Raw genomic sequence first — 16,447 nt, 5'->3', positions numbered from 1 at the left:
TCGCGCAGGTTTAGTTTTTCTGGGAGCAAACCTGAATTTTTTCGAGGCCATTTTCGGCTCGTTGCCGTAATAGGTCTATTCGTTCATCGATCTGTGCAACCGCTGTCCGCACATGGGCGTCCGCATTCGACGGCAGGGATCTCGCGATAGCATAGTTTTGTCGCTTATACTCCGCTAAGTTCGTTATAAGGACCTGCAACGGAAGCAATCAACAGTATTACATCATATGCGCAACTAAAACACCAAAAACCCACAGATTTGATGACTACGCCATACCTGAAGACCCTTGATGAGATCGTTCACGTTGTCGTACGGCAGATTGTTCATCTCTAGTTCCGCACTGATCAGCGAGTCCAGAATACTTTCCACACTTTGCGCTAGTGCCTGTGTAAGACGGAAAACGAACGAGCTCGGTTAGCATTCGGAGTTTGCATAATGCGCACACTCGCGGTTTTAAACTAAAGCTAAAACAAAACCAACAAAAAAAAATCTTAACATAAACGTCACTAAAAGGCAAACATCATTGCTTTCGTTTTGCTCATCATCGAAACAGAAAAGAAAAACTGCGCCGCGCACTGGTTTTAGCTGATTTTTTTGTTGTTTTGCTTTGTCTTGTTGCCCTAATGGCGGCCAAAAATAACAACCGAAGGTCCTTCCAAAAATAGTCTAACCAAATATCATAACACTAACAGAAAACATTAAACGCGCTCTACATTAGAGTGGGGAAACAGTTGCGGACCAGAGACTTTGGTTCCCCTTTTTCATGCGCAATCAACTGAAACAAGGCTGTCGATTTGTACTGGTGCTGCGGACAACAATCCAATATCCGAGATGTTATATGACACTTTTAACACTTTTAGACCACCGCCTCGCGTGTGTACGCGAATATTTGGACCAAGAAAAGGAGGAGGAGTGTAGAATCAAGTTCAAGTTCAAATTTTTGGTGCAACATTTGGGAAGCAATGATTGGTGAAATGGATGGAAATGGATGTATGAAAAGTTCTTCGTTTTCGTGTTGGATTAGGATAGTTGTGATTGAGCTACTGATATACTGAGTGGGGAATGGTAAAGAGCACGGCAGATAGCACGATACAATTTAGTCTAGTTGAAACCCCATTATTAGGACCTTCTACACGAGATGGCAAAAGAGGCAAGATGGTGGTTAAAAGTGTCAAATTTACATACACTCCTGTCTACTCGGGACACTACGGATATCGATTGTGCCGAGCAATGCCGAGTACGTACTGTCACACGCAACACAACAACACAGGGGTGCGATGAAGGATGGATTTAGCCAATCAAGAGAGACCGTTTCGACATTGTACCTTAAGATGGCGGTCACATTACACGTACAAATGCTACAAACTACACGTCCCGTGGTGGGTAACGATCAACCAATGCAGCAACTGATAACAAGCGACAAGACTTGAGAAGGGAGCAGAGTTTTCTATGGGATCTCTTGCTCTAGACCAATCACACTGCTACTCGTACACTACTCGTTTTAAGCGATATCAGAGTCGAAGAAAACTGCGGTGCTCCCTTACAAGTCTTGTAACAACAACTAAAACAAACAGATTAAAAAGAAAGCAAACAACTACAGAAAAACATAATAAAAATTACGTTAAGTACGATAAGCAAAACCAAAACAACATAAAGTAAACATTAAAGAGCTAAACGCTAACAACAACACTACATCTACGAAGTACAACGTCACCTGTTTACTGTCTGTGCATTCAGCCACATTTTGTTTACTTAATTCTACGCTGTCCGTTGAACCTAGTGAAGGATCGAAGGATGGGGAAGGCTGGTCGGGATTGTCAAGGATGGGAGGAGTAGGTGCGGAGTCGGGTACGGATGGGATGGATGGGATCGTGGGTACATCGCTCGCACTGGCCACAGTTTGCTGCAAGGATAACTCTTCGCAAGGGATGTGAGGCATTGGTGTTAGTACATTGTTAGTCGCTGCAGTGCCAGCAGCTGTTACTGTTGATGCTAGTGGTTCGTGTGTGTTGCAGTCGCTAGGAACTCCTGTTTCTACGACATCTTGCTGTTGGCTGATGGCAATGCGAGCATTCGACATGGCCGCATACCGTTCCTCTGCTTGCCCGTATAATGAACGATCAAGCCAAGATCTATCCTGCCAAATGCAGTAGAGCCCTTGCAAAGGATCATCAGCGTTGTCTGTCGAGTGCTGTTCCATCGTATCACTTTCTACCGAAACCTTCTCCAATGGTACGACTTGTTCGGTCATAATTGCCGAATCATCACTCGTCTTGATTGGTGGCAAAACAAACTGAAGATCGCTTTCCCTAACCTCTTTCTCGCGGTCGGTCTGGCTCGTTAAGGGTTCATGGGCCAACTGTTCCACTTTGGGTAAAACAATTTTTTGTTCAACGAAAACATCCATTCCTTCGCCAGACTCGGAAGGACCTGGCTCTGACCTGATTACCACGTCGGCTTCCACGCTTTGCGCTACTTCTGGTTCACGCGAATCAGGTTGCTGAGTGATAGAAATTTCTTGCACAACTACGTACTCTTCGCGAACGATCGTTTCCGTGTCACAATCTGTGATCTGAGCTTTCAGCGTGCTATGTTCATCCTTTTCCGGCTTCTGAGCGACTACTTCCGCGTATAGAAGACCAGCCGCAGGACTCTGCGACACTACATCCACCTCGGACATGACTGGAGTGCTCTCCGATTCGGAAACTTCCAGTGAAGGAGTTTTCCTATCAACTTGTTTTGACTTTTTCTTCGATTTCTTTTTCTTTGACACATTCTTTTCTACTTCCTTTGTCATTGCAACCATCGGGACGCTACTGATATCTTGAGAGTCTTGAGGATCTTGGGACAATAATTCCTTCTGAGGTTCCAAACGTTCCGAAACATCAGTATCTTCAGCCACCTTTGGTATAATAACCATTGCAGCAGAGCTGATATCTTGGGGTTTGGGTTCTTCAGTCAACAGTTCTTCCGACGTAATTTCCTTTTCAATCTCTTTTCGCTCTGCAGCCATCGGAACAGAACTATCATATTGAGGTTTAAGGTCTTGAGACAGTTCCTCCTGACTTTCTAAAACTTCAGGAGCAACGCTCGCTACTTCTTCAACTTCTGCCATGTCAATCACTTCAAAGCCATCTTCATCATCATCATGTTCGAGCTCTATCTTGACTACAGTCTCCGAGAACGAAACGCGTCTTTCAGGTTGGGGAGAATCTTCAGGACTTGCTACCGTTGAGGGTTCTTGCTGTGTCTGGTCTTGCTTTTCTGTCCCAATACTTGCTGTCTCCTTAGCCGATTCCGAGAAAGGTACGTTGTGCAGCACTTCCACCATCGGATCAAACTTCACCCGTTTGTCATCATCCGAGACTATCGGGTTTGGACTACCGACCAACTCAACTAGTTCTATTTTCATCAGGTTAGCTTCTCGAACAGTAGTGCTGGCTAGTTCAGAAAGTGTATTAGCCCCATCCTTTCCTAAGCATAGATCTTTCTCTATTTCCTTGCTTGATTCCGAGAATGGTACTGTGGGTAGTATCTCTACTTGTTGATCAAACTTAACCCTTCTCTCAGTGCTATCTTCTCCGGTTTCATTTTCCAATGTCTCTTGCTGCGGTTCTTGCTGTTTTTCAACGCTTTTTGTTGTGCTGTTCAAGCGTTCTAACTCCTTTACTGATTCTGAGAGCGGCACCGTTGGTACTACCGATATCTCATCAACGAATTGCACATGCTTGTGAGCATCATCCGCGTGCACAACAGGAGCTACGTCCTCCCGCTCCACTAATGGAGAAGGTTTGTGAGCATGATGGTCCAGCAGGTGTTCGATTTCTTTGGGAGATTCTGACAATGGAACCTCCTTCAGAATTTCGACTTCGACCGAAAATTTCACATGCTTCTCGTGATCCACATCCGATGGCGTTACCTCATTCTCTGTGGCCTCAACGAGTTCCACATTCTCGTGCACATGTTCAAGAAGATGGGCAATTTCTTTGGGAGACTCAGACAGGGGCACTGCTACAGCTGGCTTTACGGTTGGTTTGCTATCTATCTCAGCATCAGCAGACTCATCGCTAGATGCATGTTTCAAAGGCTTTTTCTTCTGCTTTTTCTTTGATTTCTTCGCTCTTGAAGTATCATCGACCTGAGGCTGTACGTCTTCCTTAGCAGGCGCCTTCAACGATTCTGATTCAGTATCATCTGTGGCACTCTCCTCAACAAGTACAGTGGTAGTCGTCTTTACGACACTTTCGACTATCGATTCGCTCTGAGCGTCCTCTGGTTGATTTGGAGTAAGTTTTGCTTTTTTAACCTTTTTGGAACTTTGTTTGGGAGTATCATCTACGTTCACAGAGACAGAACCCGATGTGCCCGGTTTTTCTTGTGGTGTGGATGTGGTTGGAAGAGATGGAAGAACCTGCGATGGTGCGTCAACGACAGGTACATTGCTTGCAGAAGATTCTACATCCGGCACAATTTCTGTAACAACTTCCTGAGGTTCAGCTGAGGAGGTAAGAGATAAAGCCTCTCTCTCTCGTTTCAAATTTTGAGCCACAACTTCAGCGTAAAGTGGACCAGTTTGCCAAATAGTTGTCTCCGCAGCAGATATGCTTGTCTCCACCTCTTGCGGTAACTCTGAGGATTGGGACGTACCTAGAGCTTGTTTTACGACTTGCTCTGTAACCTGTTTTTTTTGCTTTTTCTTTTGTTTCTTTTCACGCTTAGCGGTAACATTCTTATTGTCCGGTTCTGCTACCTGCGGTTTCTCCATAGGAATGGGAGCTGATTCCATCAACTCAACCGATGGTTCAGTCTTGCCTATTGACTGTTCTGAAGGACTAGTGGGTGCATTGCTGGAAGCCGAGTTATCATCTTCATCGACTATATCAGCCCAAGAAGTGGTCGATTTTGCCATGCTTCCATAGTTTTTGTTGCTTTCAATAAAGGTCTGAAGGTCTGTTTCGCTACTGAGCTCAACTTCAACAAAACTCTCGTTACGAGACATCGCCTTGTCTGTTGAAGCCTCGCTTGGCAGTACAACTTTCATTCCTTCTCCTACCGGCCCATCGGAAGGCAACTGTTTCTTCATTTGCAATTCCAGAAGTCTTCGACGTTCCGCTTCCTGGCCTGCCACTACCTCAGCATACGTTTTCTTGCCCTTCATTTGTTCCCATACGTTCGATATTGGTGTTTCTGGCTCGGACTTTGGTTTAACCGTTTCGGTAACATTCGTGACAGTTACCTCCTTCGAAACTCCCGATTCTTGCGTTAACTGTTTAGACTTTTTCGCTTGCTTCTTTTCCTTTTTACGCTTTTCTTTTCGTTCCAAAGCGGCTTGTTCTTCTGCAGCCTTGTGGGGTATATTTACTTGAACAAGCAACTTTCCTTCTACCACAATTTCTCCAGCTTCTTGGACTGGCGAGATGGTTGTATCCACAACACCTTCATTCGATTCAATGCTAGAAACCATCAGCTCCACGTCTTCAGTTGCTACATTCTTTTCTAGCGGTAAACTGATGAAGGAGATTTCCGGTTTACTAATCACCGAAGCCATGCTAGAATCAAATGCACTTGACTTTGATAGATCCGCACTCTCGCTAAGCGATTCGTCGCCTGCATCCGCATGCAGAACAGATTCTTTAGTTTCAGCCACCGACAACTCTATCACAAACTGTTGTACATTCTCGGATGGTAGCGATGATTCCATTTGTTCTACAACTTCCACGGTGGTTACTGCAGCAATGGCCTCCTGTTCTTGAGTATTCCTTTCAGAAGTCATTCTGTTAGAGGGTTTTTGATTTTCGAAAGCACCTGTCTTTGACAGAGCTGAAAGCCTCATGCGCTCCTGTTCTTCGGTGTCTAGAGAAGGAACTACTTCCAAATGCTTGCCAGATACTATCACTTCTTCTTCAGTCGTTTCAGACACAACTCGCTCTAGATCTTCGGCCTTCGACATGGAAGAGAGCTTCAAAAGCTCTTGTTCTTCGCTGTCTAAACCAAGAACTTCTTCCAAAGGCTTGTCAGATACAACCACTTCTTCTACAGTAGTCTCAGACATAACTGGTTCTAGATCTTCGGCCTTCGACATGGCAGAGAGCTTCAAAAGCTCTTGTTCTTTGCTGTCTAGATTAGGAACTTCTTCCAAAGGCTTGTCAGATACTAGCACTTCTTCTACAATAGTCTCAGGCACAACTGGTTCTAGATCTTCGGCCTTCGACATGGCAGAAAGCTTCAACAACTCTTGTTCTTCGCTGTCTAGACCAGGAACTTCTTCCAAAGGCTTGTCAGATACTATCACTTCTTCTGCAGTAGTTTCAACCACAACTGGTTCTAGATCTTCGGCCTTCGATGTTGCTGAGAGCTTCAACAACTCTTGTTCTTCGCTGTCTAAACACAGAACTTCTTCCAAAGGCTTGTCAGATACAACCACTTCTTCTACAGTAGCCTCAGACACAACTGGTTCTAGATCTTCGGCCTTCGACATGGCAGAGAGCTTCAAAAGCTCTTGTTCTTCGCTGTCTAGATTAGGAACTTCTTCCAAAGGCTTGTCAGATACTAGCACTTCTTCTACAATAGTCTCAGACACAACTGGTTCTAGATCTTCGGCCTTCGAAATGGCAGAGAGCTTCAAAAGCTCTTGTTCTTCGCTGTCTAGACCAGGAACTTCTTCCAAAGGCTTGTCAGATACTATCACTTCTTCTACAGTAGTTTCAACCACAACTGGTTCTAGGTCTTCGGCCTTCGATGTTGCTGAGAGCTTCAAAAGCTCCTGTTCTTCGCTATCAACAGAAGGAACTTCTTCCAAAGGCTTGTCAGATACACCCACTTCTTCTACAGTAGTTTCAACCTCAACTGGTTCCAGATCTTCGGCCTTCGACATGGCAGAGAGCTTCAACAACTCTTGTTCTTCGCTGTCTAAACACGGAACTTCTTCCAAAGGCTTGTCAGATACTATCACTTCCTCTACAGTAGTCTCAGCCATAACTGGTTCCAGATCTTCGGCCTTGGAAATAGCTGAGAGCTTCAACAACTCTTGTTCTTCGCTGTCTAAGCAAGGAACTTCTTCCAAAGGCTTGTCAGATACAATCACTTCTTCTGCAGTAGTCTCAGACACAACTGGTTCTAGATCTTCGTCCTTCGACATGGCAGAGAGCTTCAAAAGCTCCTGTTCTTCGCTATCAACAGAAGGAACTTCTTCCAGAGGCTTGTCAGATACAATCTCTTCTTCTTCAGTAGTCACAGACACAACTGGTTCCATATCTTCAGCCTTTGACGCAGCAGAGAGTTTCAATAGCTCCTGTTCTTCACTGTTTGGACAAGAAACTTCTTCCAATAGTTTTTCAGATACTACCGCCTCTTCCGTAGTAGCATCAACTGGTTTTGTTCTGTTGCTATCAACTTGTTTTTGCAAAACAAATTTCCTTTCCCCATCACGTAAGAACAATGTATCATGGGAAGTAACTGAAGCATAATACAATGCCTTTTTCAAGTCTTCTTCTCTTGATTTAACTTCCAATGCCTTGTCGAATACAACCACTTTTTCTACAGTAGTTTCGGTTACAATTGGTTCTAGCGCTTCGGCCTTCGACACTGCTGAAAGCCTCACCAGCTCCTGTTCTTCACTATCTGGACAAGAAATTTCTTCCAAAGGCTTGTCAGATACAACCACTTCTTCCACAATAGTATCATCAGGTTTTGTTCTGAAACTATCGATTTGCTTTTGCAAAACAAATTTCCTTTCCCCATCACGTAGGGCCAATATGTCACAGAAAGTTACTGAAGCATAATGCAGAGCCTTTTTCAACTCTTCCTCTCTTGATTTAGCTTCCAATGCCTTGACGAAAACATCTTCTTCTTCTACAGTCGTTTCAGACACAACTGGTTCTAGATCTTCGGACTTCGACATGGCAGAGAGCTTCAACAACTCTTGTTCTTCGCTGTCGGCTAAAACCACTTCTTCAACAGTAGTTTCAGACACAACTCGTACTAGATCTTGGGCCTTGGACATAGCAGAGAGTTTCAAAAGCTCCTTTTCTTCACTATCAACAGAAGGAACTTCTTCCAAAGGCTTGTCAGATACAACCACTTCTTCTACGGTAATCTCAGACACAACTGGTTTTAGATCTTCGGCCTTCGACATGGAAGAGAGCTTCAAAAGCTCTTGTTCTTCGCTGTCTAGACAAGGAACTTCTTCCAAAGGCTTGTCAGATACTATCATTTCTTCTACAGTAGTTTCAACCACAACTGGTTCCAGATCTTCGGCCTTCGACTTAGCTGAGAGCTTCAAAAGCTCCTGTTCTTCACTATCAACAGAAGGAACTTCTTCCAAAGACTTGTCAGATACAATCACTTCTTCAACAGTAGCCTCAGATACGATTGTTTCTACAGCTTCGGCCTTTGACATAGCTGAAAGCCTTAAAAGCTCCTGTTCTTCGCTATCTGGGAAAGCTTCTTCCAAAACTTTACCAGATACTACGGACTTTTCTACAACAGCCTCAGATACAGATGGTTCGAAATCAGCTACCTGTTCGGTCAAATTGGAACTGGCCACAGCATTATCATCTGATTCGGTACTGTTTCTATCAACTTGTCTTTGCAAAGCATATCGCTTTTCTCCATCACGCAGTGACAGAGTGTCACAGGTAGAAACCGAAGCGTAGTATAGTGCGTTTTTCAAATCTTCTTCCCTCGATCTCTGCGGTTGTCCTGAAGGTTCTGCCACACATTGTGACGCATCTGGAGCTACTGATTCGTCACGTGAAAGCTCAATGGCAACGGTGCTTACTTCAGTTGAAGGCAACTGTACGATAGTTTCTTCAACCGGTTCATCTAAATCAGTCACACGAGTAGTCTCAGAATCCTTTATCACTTCTCGACTTCTGAGTTTTTCGTAACGCTCTTCTGCCTCTCTCAATTGCCAGTTATTGACCAACGATCTTCCCAAGCTCTTCAAAACTTCCAGTTGGCTTTCAATAGTGCCCGATGGTTCCAACGTTTGTTGCGGAATAGGTTCTCCAGTACCTTGCATTTCGTCTGGTGTATCAGACGTAACCGTAGGTTCGCTCCCACTGTCCTCAAGATTCTGTTTTGTCTCCCTAGCATCTAGCTTCTGATAGTTATTCTCAGCATCACGTAACTGCCACATGCTCAAGTAGGACTGTTCCAGAGTACGATAGATTTCAGCCAGTTCCTTATCACTTTTGTTACTTGCAATAGAACTATCCTTCAAATCTGACGGAGAACTTTTTACCCTCGATTGGTCAGTTTCAATTTCTTCAACCACTTCCGCTGCGGAGGATTGCTTAACTGTGTTCTCCAAAAGCTGCGTGTTCTCTTGTTCCTTATCGTACGATTGCACTTCAAAGTTCTGAATGTAATGTCGCTCAGTATCATGGTATTGCCAATAATCCTGGCCACTAGAAGATTCCGTCTCAAGCGGACTACCCAGTACTGGTTCGCTGGTGCCTTCCGCTGTACCGGCCGTTGCTAGTTCTAGCGAGTCAGTTTGTTTTGCCACTTCAAATGACGCATCCTGTCGGTACGATTCTTCACACATCTCTCGCACTACCCGTTCCTCATCACATTCACTTTCTTCCAATACGATCATTGTCTTTGTTTCGATCATTTCCTCTCCCATACTACGATCCGCCTCCGAAACCACTGAACTATCTAGCAGCGATTGTTTCAATTCCATTCCACTTCCATCGGGTTCAGTTTCACTTGGCACAGTCTCAATTACAGTGCCCGCTTCATCGTCGCCTCTTTCGATCACGATCCGTTCCACCATCACTTCATCTCCCATGCTTCGGTCCGCTTCCGAGTAGGACACCGATACGTTTAGCGTGGGATCATCCCGAGTGACGACCGTTTTCACGCTCTGCTCAACAACCGTAGGGCTTGTGTAGATCTCATTGATTTCCTCCTGCTCGTCCGTTTGCATGTACGTGATCGTTGTCGTACGGTACATTACGGAGGTTGTAGTGGTTGTGTACACTTCCTGACTGGAAGATTGCTGCTCAGCAAAAGTGACCGTACCGGAGACCATATCCGATTGTTTAGCCTCCGTAGCCACCACCATTCCCGACTCGAGATCGGTACCCTCCGGTAGTGATGCTTCTTTCTCCAGCACATCCACCGATTGTGTTTCGTACACGATCGAGGGTGAAATGTCCAACATCGAGACTTCGGTAGCAACCTGCCCGACCTGCAGCTCTTCATGCACTAGCTCATCATCAACGCCAACGAATTCTTCTTTCGGTGTTTCTTGCACGATCGGTTCCAACGGAACCACGTCTGGCCTTACTTCCGGTACCTCCACTTTCTCCACCTTTGCTGCCAAGATTTTGGGAAGCTGCATTTTAATGTGTGACACCGGTTGCAGCAACACTTCTTCGTGTGTTATCATCGAGATCTTCTGTCGATTGTCGCGCCACTTGGAGTTGATCACAATTCTTTGCACGGGATCATTGTTTTCCTTGCCAGCATCAACGTCGATAGTTTCTTGCTTGCTGGAGTCTACGGACTCTGACGTATTCATATTGCTGTTTGCCGTACTGGACACGGTGGACTCGACACCCTTTGCAGAATGGTCACGACCATCACCTTTGCCCAACAGATCCGCATCCGAAGGAATGGTTTCCAGCTGTGGCTTAAACTTAACTTCCTTTGAACGTCCGCCTTTACTGTCGAGTGTTTCCGCAGCTCGTTTCACCGGCGATTGCTGCATAAAATCGTAATCCTCAAACACCAAATTGCTTCGGAACTCTTGCACACTCTTCACCGGACTTTCGGGCATATTTACGACGAACGTTTCTTCGGGCGAAACTGCACTCGCCTCACCGACATGCGCTTCCGAATCGTTTGCACCGGTAAGGGATTTTTGACGATCAAAGTTAATGCCCACAATGATTGTTTCAATCTGTTCCTTGGTGATCGTGGAGCTCATACCCGGCGATGTTTGATCACGTGCGCGTGGGTCTGCCGCTGGTGCCGGTGCTTTATGCTGTGCTGCCTCCTCTTCTGCCTCGAACACTTTCCGTTCCGCTTCAAGAAACGCGGCCATGTTTGCGGCATCTGATTTCTTAATCTTCTTGAACTTATCTTTTTGCTTTTTCTTTGGACTCTTTGCGGTTGCGCTGGTCATCACAGTATCGGCGTGTTTTGTGCTTGTGGGGGAAACCGTTGTAACAGATGCTTTGCCAGTGTTTGTTGTTTCGATTTGTTTTGATGGGGCGCGATCGTCGGTCAATGGTGCTGAGTGCCCAGTATTCGCTTGTTCCACCAACTCTTCGGCATTCACACCCTTCACTGAGCTAGGCTTTATTGCTACGCTCACATCAGCCAAAAATGATTCTTCTCTCGCACTCATGAGCGCTACTTCTTCGGCGGAAATTTCAACGGAAATAGAATCCGGTTTATCAACTGGTTTTGAGTCACTCATCTCTTCTGGTAAGCAAGATTCTTCTCGTGCGATCATTAAAGCATTTTCCTCTGCTGAAGGTGTATCCAGATCTAGATCGGCCTTCGATTCGACCAACAGTTCATTGGATTCTGGTGCACTCATCTCAGCCAAAAATGATTCTTCTCTTGCAGTCATCAGGGTTATTTCCTCTGCGGAAGGTGTCAATGCAGATTCTAAGTCAACATTAGAAGATGGACCACTTATCTCGGCTAGGAAAGCTTCTTCTCTTGCATTCATCAAGGCTATTTCTTCGATTGATGGTTCGATTTGTACGGGAACGATGGTAGTTTTCGTTTCAGTGTTCATTTCTACGGTGGAAATTTGTACACTCATCTCAGCGAGGAACGCTTCTTCCCTAGCATTCATCAGTGCGACTTCTTCTGCTGAAGGTGTTTCCAACTTAACTTCCGACTCGTGAATCGATGCTGGTCCACTCATCTCAGCCAGGAACGCTTCTTCCCTAGCATTCATCAGTGCTTCTTCTTCTGCTGAAGGTGTTTCCAACTTAACTTTCGACTCGTGAATCGGTGCTGGAACACTCATCTCAACCAAGAACGTTTCTTCCCTAGCATTCGTAAGTGCTATTTCCTCTGCTGAAGGTGTTTCCGACTTTTCTTTCGACTCGTTAATCGATGCTGAAACACTCATCTCAGCCAGGAACGCTTCTTCTCTAGCATTCATCCGTTCTATTTCTTCTGCTGAAGGTGCCAAGGAATCAGAATCTGGTTTTACTTCCAGCTTAACTTCTGGCTCGATTATCGTTGCTGGTCCACTCTTCTCAGCCAGGAACGCTTCTTCTCTAGCATTCACCAGTGCTATTTCCTCTGCTGAAGGTGTTTCCGACTTATCTTTCGACTCGTTAATCGATGCTGGAACACTCATCTCAGCCAGGAAAGCTTCATCTCTAGCGTTCATAAGAGCTATTTCTTCAGCCGAAGGTTCAACTGCAACAGGCGTGGTGCTTGTCCATTTCGATTCGACTTCGACATTTGAAGTTGAGCGACTCATTTCAACCAAAAATGATTCTTCTCGTGCAGCCATAAGAGCAATTTCTTCTGACGAAAGCTCAACCTGAACTGAAGGTTCTTTCACTTGAGACTGTTGTTCCGTTTCTTGCTCACCAACCGAGGTACTCATCTCGGCCAAAAATGATTCTTCTCGTGCAGCCATAAGAGCGATTTCCTCTGACGAAAGTGGCATTACAGCTGAAGGATGAGATGCAGGCTCTGTTTCTTCTTTTACGACTAGTTCACTCATTTCAGCAGAAGGATCTTTCTGATGCGTTGCAGGTTTTATTGCTTCCCTAACAACCGGTTCACTCATCTCAGCCAAGAATGCTTCTTCTCTAGCGTTCATTAGGGCGATTTCCTCCATTGATACTGGTCTTTGCATTGGAGAATCGTTCACTTCAGATACGACATTCATTTCGACATTGGCAACATTAGAACCGGCTGCATCTTCAACTGGACCACTCATTTCAGCTAAAAATGATTCTTCTCTCGCACTCATGAGAGCCACTTCTTCTGCCAAAGGTGCAACAACGGGTTCGATCAGGACACTCGTTGTAGGCTCAGTGATCGGTTTACTGTCAGACACCTGGCGGCTAGTCTCATCGAGGGTTTCCGTAAGCATTGATCGGACAAATTCGGTTCTCTTTTCCTCAATAACCTGACGACTGTTTGTTGAATCATCTTGCTGCTCATCGTTTCTCTTGTCGCATTTCTTCGCCTGTTTCTTCTTGCCCTTTTTCTTCGTTGGTGGACACCAAATCTCACTTTCTTCCGTGACTTTCTCTGCAGTTGGCTTGACATCTTGCTGGTTTGATTCTGGCACCGCTGGAGCAACGTTTTCTGCACTTGAATCTTCAACACTCGTCTGTTCAATGTGTAGCGATGTGGTGTACGTTTTCGAACTGCTTTCCCGTGTATTTGTCTTACGCTCAACTTTAATCTCTTCATGGACAGTTTCAGTCACGGTAGTGAACGACACCTCCGACCGATGGTAGCTCACTGTTTCGGTTTGCTGCACCGTGCTCTCCTCAACTTCACGTCGGTCAATCGTTACACATGGTTGCGAAATTTGCACGATCTCTTCGCTAAACATCACGGGATCTGGTACTGCATCAACGGGTTTCGGCACTGATTCGACAACAATCTTCGAACTCTCCATCACACTTCCAGCATCAAGCTTGTTCTCGATCTGTTTACTGTACGTTTCCAGCGATTCTGCGCCCTTCAGCTCAATCGACGTTACCGTCAACGGTTCTTCCAGCGGACGCAAGTCCACTACGGACACATTTTTCTCCTTCGGTGAAACGATCTCAACGGTCGATATGTTTTTGCCATGCTCGTCTTGCACCGTCACCGGTTCACTCGTGCTAATATCCAGCAGCTTATGTGTGGTGGTGGTCTTGTTACGCTTTTTGGCACTTTTACGAACTTGCTGACGGCGCTGCTGACCCGCGACGTCCTGATCCAGCCGGATCTGGGTGACGTAGTGTTCCGGGTCGCGTTCTACCTCTTTCGACACGGCAACTGCCTGTACCGATTCCGGTTCGTTCACATTGATCGTTATTTTCGTCTCTGCACTGGCAACCACTTCGGGCTGATCGGTTAGATTCACTATGGACACAGTTTTCATCGGACTCTTCGATTGGGGGCTGGTTGGGCGGTTTTCGGATTTGTTCACATTGATCTCGGTCACATACACTTGCCGCTGCGCTTCTTTCACCTTCACACTCGGTTCCTGCGGCATTTGCGCCGTTAACAACTTGTCGCCCTTGCTTTGTATCTGCTTAATCTTGCTCTTCTTCGCCTTACGGTAGTTGACGGTTTCGGTCGGATCACTCGGTTCGGATGCGCCATATTCGGATGTCTTGACGGTTGCAGCGGGAGTAGCAGGAGCTGGAGTAGTAGCAACACGTACACCTTGACGATCGGTCACACTCTGCTGATCGGGCGATCTTTTTGTCATCTTTTCACCGGACGATGATGCATTGCTCCTCACGGAATCTGATCTCGGTTGGCCCTTAGAAGGACGTTGCGAGGATTGCTGCACTTGACTAGAACTTGATGCCACTTGGTGATAATCACTATGTACAATATTTACACGCGATACGGCTTCCGGCTTGGGACGATTTCTTGAGCTCGAACGGGAACGGTTCGCGTAGGTTTGAGGTAAACCAAGGCGGGTAGCAGTTGCTGCTCCGGTCTGTTGATGCCTTCCACCAGTGGCATACTGCTGGTGGTAGCTGCTTTCACTCCATGATTGTTGGAGAAATTCTGGCTGTTGCTGCAGTTGTTGTTGCTGCTGGAGGCGATATTGATTAGAGGCGGCTATTTCTTTCAACACTTCGGCGTACGTCTTATTGCCAAAGGACCACACGGACGTGGGTCCTGCTGGGGCGGTACTCGATACTTCGGCTTGCGTTAACTCAGGTCCTTTAGCGGAGGTCATTACTACGACCGGTTGGGTGGAGGTAGCACCAACAATCGTGGTTACGTTAACGATGCTGGAGTTCATTGAATCGGTTGTATCAACGGAGTGGGCCGGTTGTTGGGGAGTTGGTGGAGGTCTACGGGATCTACGTTGCTCCTTTGGAGGGTCTCGGGCGATCGGTTCGTTAACAGTCGGTCGGTTAGCCCCGGTAAGCTGCACTACAGTACGAGCTGATTGGTACGTGTCAGAGGCTACAGGTTCTACAGCAGACATTGAGGCGTTCTTGGGAACGAGTAGAGCGTCCGAACCACCTCTTTGCGCTTCGTGCTGTACTGGACTCGTGATCGAGATGTTGGTAACATTGTGCTGTCGTTCGATCACGTGTAGCAGTGGATCATGTCCACGCTGCCGCTGACGGCGAAGCCCAGCAACAATTTCCGCGTACGTAAGATCATCGCCCGATCTACTCCACGCGGACACCGCTGGCTGGGCGTTTGCAGTGACAACCACAACACTCCCGGCACCAGCCGAACGCGTGTCGGCAGGGCGCTTTGCATCCCGTGCGTCCGTCGTCGTCGATGGTGAGCATGCTTCCTGATCGTAACACTCTACGCTCCAATCATACGGCATCGAACGGTCCTGAGTGATGGAATTTTCAGTTTTATTTTTCGAGGATTTTGTAGTTTGGCGGTAAGGGTAGGCACGAATGTATAATATTTTTTTTTGGTTTGGGCAGATGATGAGAGGCTTGACTTGACGTTTGTTTATATGAGTTCAGAGGACAAGACAGAATAAAATAGAGGGAGAGAGAGAGAGCATGGGCGAAAGATAGTAAGATAAGAGGGGGTAAGATACAATATCCCCAAGGGTTTGTTTAAAGAGAACCATCTAGGATGTTCTAATGTTTCGTTATCTTTAAAGAAGACTCAAAGTGGAACACAACCATCTCACGTTCTTTCACAGTGTCTTAATGGCACTGAAAGGCAGCTCAGTAATGGCCCAGAAGGTAGATGATGCTTGCGATTACAAACAAATTTTTATTTTTCGCTCAACACTCGCACGCAGCACAAAATCAAACGTGTTATCTAGAGAATAAATACAAATATTTGACAGAACTGTCACAATCCACCGATCAGCGAATCCACCAAACTTCAATGGCGGGTCCTGCGATCCGGTGACTACACTTAAACATTTCTAACGAACGCCTAAACGAGTGGCAGCTCGAACAAATTGGCAGCTTGTGTCATAATTCCTTCAGCCGAAAGTCGCACGTCCGTCGTGACGGACGTTCTTCATGGCGTGCATCATAGCGTCCACAGCGGAGTTTATCAATACTCCCGGGGGCCCAACGCATACTAACGCTACGGGTCCGGTGCACCCCGGCGTAACAGAAGCTTTATCTTATCGTTCAGCTGATTCATCTGAGATTGCAATCCTCGAATCCTTTCGCGACATTCCTGAGACATTTTTACATTACACCGAGCGTGTATGTATGTGTGTGTGTGTGGGTAATAGTATCATACATTTGAAGCGTTAGCCCAAGCCGCGATATGC

At 46.1% G+C, this 16,447-nt stretch overlaps 1 protein-coding gene across 12 annotated transcripts in view; it reads right to left on the bottom strand.

The window, feature by feature from the left end:
- Nucleotides 1–16,447, bottom strand: part of LOC118510651 (nesprin-1) — an 85,834-nt gene that overhangs the window by 14,717 nt on the left and 54,670 nt on the right. For 11 of the 12 annotated variants that reach the window (XR_004906047.1, XR_004906048.1, XM_036052766.1 and 8 more), the window contains 3 exons: nt 1,715–15,532; nt 277–384; nt 32–193 (listed from right to left, as the gene is read on the bottom strand). Coding sequence is in view for 10 of the 12 variants with exons in the window: in XM_036052766.1 (XP_035908659.1) it covers nt 32–193; nt 277–384; nt 1,715–15,532 (14,088 nt within the window). In the remaining 2 variants the exon portion in view is untranslated. The remainder of the gene's footprint in view (nt 1–31; nt 194–276; nt 385–1,714; nt 15,533–16,447) is intronic. The other variant, XM_036052774.1, reaches the window with a different exon arrangement.

This window comes from Anopheles stephensi, chromosome 3 (assembly GCF_013141755.1).
Source record: "Anopheles stephensi strain Indian chromosome 3, UCI_ANSTEP_V1.0, whole genome shotgun sequence".
NCBI lineage: Eukaryota > Metazoa > Arthropoda > Insecta > Diptera > Culicidae > Anopheles > Anopheles stephensi.
This window is presented reverse-complemented; position numbering and strand designations above follow the sequence as displayed.